This window comes from Rhagoletis pomonella, unplaced genomic scaffold, assembly GCF_013731165.1.
Source record: "Rhagoletis pomonella isolate Grant_MI unplaced genomic scaffold, Rhpom_1.0 Rhpom_scaffold_08283, whole genome shotgun sequence".
Lineage (NCBI taxonomy): Eukaryota > Metazoa > Arthropoda > Insecta > Diptera > Tephritidae > Rhagoletis > Rhagoletis pomonella.
The window spans coordinates 1-4,826 of NW_023466815.1; the positions used below are offsets into that span (position 1 = coordinate 1).

At 53.0% G+C, this 4,826-nt stretch overlaps 1 protein-coding gene across 1 annotated transcript; it reads left to right on the forward strand.

Moving 5' to 3' along the window:
- Positions 1 to 1,725: 1,725 nt before the first annotated feature.
- LOC118756004 lies at positions 1,726 to 2,382 on the forward strand (the record flags this gene model as incomplete). Its single annotated transcript, XM_036490795.1, has 2 exons — positions 1,726 to 2,136; positions 2,170 to 2,382. Coding segments are annotated over 2 exons (624 nt in total), but the record flags the coding sequence as incomplete, so codon positions are not given.
- Between the last annotated feature and the right edge of the window lie 2,444 nt (positions 2,383 to 4,826).

Sequence of the window (4,826 nt, forward strand, 5' to 3'; positions counted from 1 at the left end):
CGATCTAAATCTTCCTGAAGAAAGAGAACATCAGATGAGGAGGTTATTCTACGAAAGAGTTTTAAATACAATAAAAGCTGGCGTGTTTGAAACAGGAGCTGATATCGTTTATAAACAGGACAAACAATAGGGGGGCCAAGAATGCTACCCTGGGGTACACCTGATGTTAACCCAAAGGGATTAGATTTACAATCATCGATATGAACAGACAGAGTCCTATTTGTAAGGTAAGACTTTAGCCAAGCTAGGAAATTAGAGTGAACACCAATGCACTCCAACTTGTAGAGCAATAATATACCTTATTTCTTCCGCTTATGTACGTTCGCAAGTTGCCGAATCTCCGAATTGAGATACTTGATACGGGGATTTCCGGGATCGGCCTGACGAAGGTTGTCGCGCTCATCGGCTAGAACAGCCGCTTCTGCAGGAAAGTTCGGACGTGGATCCTTAATACATCCTTCTGGGATGAAGCGAGCTGCAGCAGCGGTGAAAACCCTACGGAACTCATTCCCAAGACAGCCGGTTCTACGTACCGGAATGACTCGGGTTTTACCCGACCAAGGGCTGTTGTTTCGGCGACCTAACCCCGCTTAGATCGGCGATACCCCTCAATCATTGTTTGTCCATCGAGCAACTCCTTGCAGCCGGATTGCTCCGCATCCTTCTTCTCCGGGCGGGCGTAGAGCCCAACCCCGGACCGTATTTCTGCTGTGTTTGCCAGAATCGACTCCATCCAAACTCCACTTCGGTTAGGTGCAATTCATGCAACGGATGGAGTCACCTAAGAACCTGCTCTGGTCTTAGGTCTCATCGGGAGTGGACCACAAGCTATGTGGTTCCCTGCTGCTCAAGCCAAACGACACAATCAGCCTCCACGGCTACCCGCTCGCGCAACGCACCCAACACCCAAAGAGCCTGCACGGATCCGAGAAGCTCCTCTGGGCAGCAGCCCAGTGCACCACCTGCACCGTATGCCAGAGCAGAATATATCGGAACGTGACATCGGTCAAATGCAACTCATGCTTTGGCTGGTGTCATTTCCGCCTATGCTCCGGTCTACGCACCACGCGCGAATGGACTGCGAACTACAGCGCCCCATGCTGTAGAGCACCACTGACGCAGACAACAGCGCCCTCATTGCAGCCACCTACCAACAGGCAGCAACAGCAAGCGCGTCAGATGCAACAGGCCCAAGGTAGACCTCACTCCTCTCTCACCCCCCCGTATCGCGACTAGCCTATGCCCAAGGCATACGAAACTCCTACAACTCAACTGCAACGGACTCCAGAGTAAGATTGAGGAGATAGTAGTCTTTATGGGTCGGCATGGCATATTGATAGCTGCGGTCCAAGAAACGAAGTTGCACAGCAACTCAACTCTATTGGGTTGCGCCGCCTACAATGTGCTCCGTAAAGATCGCGAGCGAGATAATGGCGGACTAGCGTTCATCTTACGCCACACAGTGCAGTATCGGCTTATCGAAGAAGACATCGACCCGAGGGACACCACCCTAGAATGTCAGGGCATAGCTGTCCGGTCAGGCGATGTCGAGCTCGAAATTTCAACGTTTATATACCCCCTGTCACCTGCTACCCGGCAGGATATCACCCTGACATAGGTGCGCTACTCAGAAGTGAAAACCGAATGGTAGTAGGTGACTTCAAAGCGCACCACGATCTATGGCACTCAAGCCTGGCCAATGATCGTAGGGGAAACCTTTTGGCTGAGCAGATAGACGATTCGACATTCTGCACCATGAACGACGACGCCCCCACCAGGATTATGGGTAGCTGCAGCAGCTCGCCAGACCTCACAATTGGTAGCGCTGGTTTGATCAATAGCATCTCACGGCGACCTATGCTAACACTAGCATCAGACCATCTACCCATAATCATCTCGATCAATAAGCCCACCGACTTTGCTCCCGCGGACCACCGAACCTACACCAACTTCAACAAAGCTGATTGGGACGGCTTCGCGGAAGTCACCGAGAGCAGCTTCGCCGCCCTTCCCACACCCACAAACATACATACTGGCGAATGCCAGTTCCGCAGGGTAGTCACTGCCGCAGCGGCTCGCTTCATCCCGTCCGGACGTATCGCGGAAGTCCGCCCAAATTTCCCGGCCGAAGCAGCTGTACTAGCAAATGAGCGTGACCGGCTACGCCAGGTCGACCCCGGGGACCCTCGTCTGAGGGACCTTAATTTGGAGATTCGGCAACTGGTAAATCAGCATAAGCGGAAAAAGTGGGAGGAGCACTTGAAGGCCTGTAACTTCACATCTGATGTAAGTAAGCTCTCCCTGTCCAACCCAACGAAGCGTGATGACAGAGTGGAAATATCTTTCGAATGTCGCGCTTCGTCGGACCCGAAGAAAGGTAGACAAGGCCAAACGTCGAGTGACCAGGAGGCTGCACAAGCTGCCGTTCCCACGACAGCCGGTTCTACGTACCGGAATGACTCGGGTTTTACCCGACCAATTGCTGTTGTTTCGGCGATCTAACCCCGTTTAGGTCGGCGAAGTATCTCAGAAGTTGTTCGTCCATAGGGCTACATTCACTAAGTATTCTTCTACTCAGGGCTGGCATCGAGTCAAACCCAGGGCCAGAAATCTACACCTGCTGTGTATGCCGGAGACGACTACACCACAACTCCACCTCAGTCAAGTGTAATGCCTGCGAGGGGTGGAGTCACCTTAGAGTCTGCTCGGGACTACGGACACATCGACAGTGGACCACGTCGTACGTGGCCCCTGTTGTTCAAACAGAGCAGCCTCCACGGCTAACCTCAGTCCGCCCGAGCAGCCTCACACAGTAACCACAACACAACAGCATAATAACACCACAGACCTACCACAGCCACGACAGACCACATAACACACACAACCGCACCACCATCCACACGCCGCCGCCAACAACTCCTGGTTCCCCCTACAATCTGCACGGTATGTCAGACCAGGATATTCCGTAATGTGACATCAGTCAAGTGCAACACCTGCCTTGGCTGGTGCCACTTTAGGGCATGCTCAGGTCTGCGTACCACGCGAGATTAGACTAGGAACTTCGAGGGCCCGTGTTGCGCTGCTCGGTCGCAGATCTCAACTGCGACGCCTCCCGCCACCACCACAGGGCGGCAACCATCACATCAGCGCACACAGCCAACGGCGGTAAGAACACACACACCACTTACACCCCACATCACGACACGTCTCCCGAACCACATGAAGCTCCTTCAATTTAACTGCAACGGGCTACAGAGCAAGATTGAGGAGATAACCGTCTTCATGTGTCGGCATGGTATATTGATAGCTGCGGTCCAAGAGACGAAGTTGCACAGCCATTCAACTTTGTTGAATTGCGCCGGGTACAACGTGCACCGTCGAGATCGCGAGCGAGATAATGGTGGTGGCTTAGCGTTCATCACGCACCACACCGTGCAGTCTCGTCTTATCGAAGCAGACATCGACCGCAGGGATACCACCCTAGAATGTCAGGGCATCGCTATCCGGTCAGGCGATGTTGAGCTCGAAATATTTAACATATACATACCCCCCTGTCACCTGCTGCCCGGCAGGATATCACCCTGATATAGGTGCGCTCCTCAGAGGTAAAACCGTATGGTAGTAGGTGACTTTAATGCGCACCCCGATCTTTGGCATTCAAGCCTGTCAAACGATCGTAAGGGAACAGACTTGGCTGAGCAGATAAGACGATTCGACATTCTGCAAAATGAACGACGACACACCCACCAGGATTATGGGTAACTGCAGTAGCTCGCCAGACACCACCATAGTCAGTGCCAGTCTGATAAACAGCATAACATGGCGACCTATGCTGACTTTAGCATCAGACCACCTACCCATAGTCATCTCGATAGATAAACCAACCGTCTTTGCCTCCGCCAAACACCGGACCTATATCAACTTTTCTAAAGCTGATTGGAAAGGTTACGCGGAGTTTACCGAAAACACCTTCACAGCGCTCGCCACACCAACCGACGTCCATCTCGGTGAACGTAAGTTCCGCAGGGCTGTCACTGCTGCTGCAGCTCGCTTCATACCGGTAGGATGTATAACGGACCCACGTTCAAAGTTCCCTGCCGAAGCGGCTGTTGTAGCCGATGAGCGTGATAGCCTTCGTCAGGCCGATCCCGGAGATCCCCGTATCAGGGATCTCAACGCGGAGATTCGGCAACTAGTAAACGTACATAAGCGGAAGAAGTGGGAGGAGCATCTGAAGACCTGTAACTTCACCTCTGGTGTGAGCAAGCTTTGGTCAACCGTGAGGTCGCTGTCCATTCCGACGAAGCACGACGACAGAGTCGAAATTTCCTTTTTGCGACCATGCCTCGTCGGACACGGAGCGATGCGGGAGCTATTTTAGCCGGCAGTTCATACTGCATCCTCCGGTGGACAAAGCCAAGCGTCGAGTGAGCAGAAGGCTGCACAACCTGTCAACAACCTGTGCCCCCCTTGCTTTCACTTGCGGTGAAGTTCAGGTGGCCACCGGGAAGGCGAAAGCCTCCAAAGCCATGGGTCCCGACGGAATATGCATGCTGATGCTGTAAAATTTGGGTCCTGCGGGGGTAGCGTATCTAACGGAGGTCCTCAACTTGTCTATGGCCACTCTCATCATCCCAGACATCTGGAAGGTGGGGAGAGTGGTCCCACTGCTCACACCGGGGAAACCTGCCAACAAAGGAGATTCTTATCGTCCGATAACACTCCTTTCCCCGGTAGCGAAGACACTCGAGGCTTTGCTACTCCCGTACTTCACAAACCACTTGACCCCAGCGATGCATCAGCATGGTTTCCGTAAAGTGCACAGT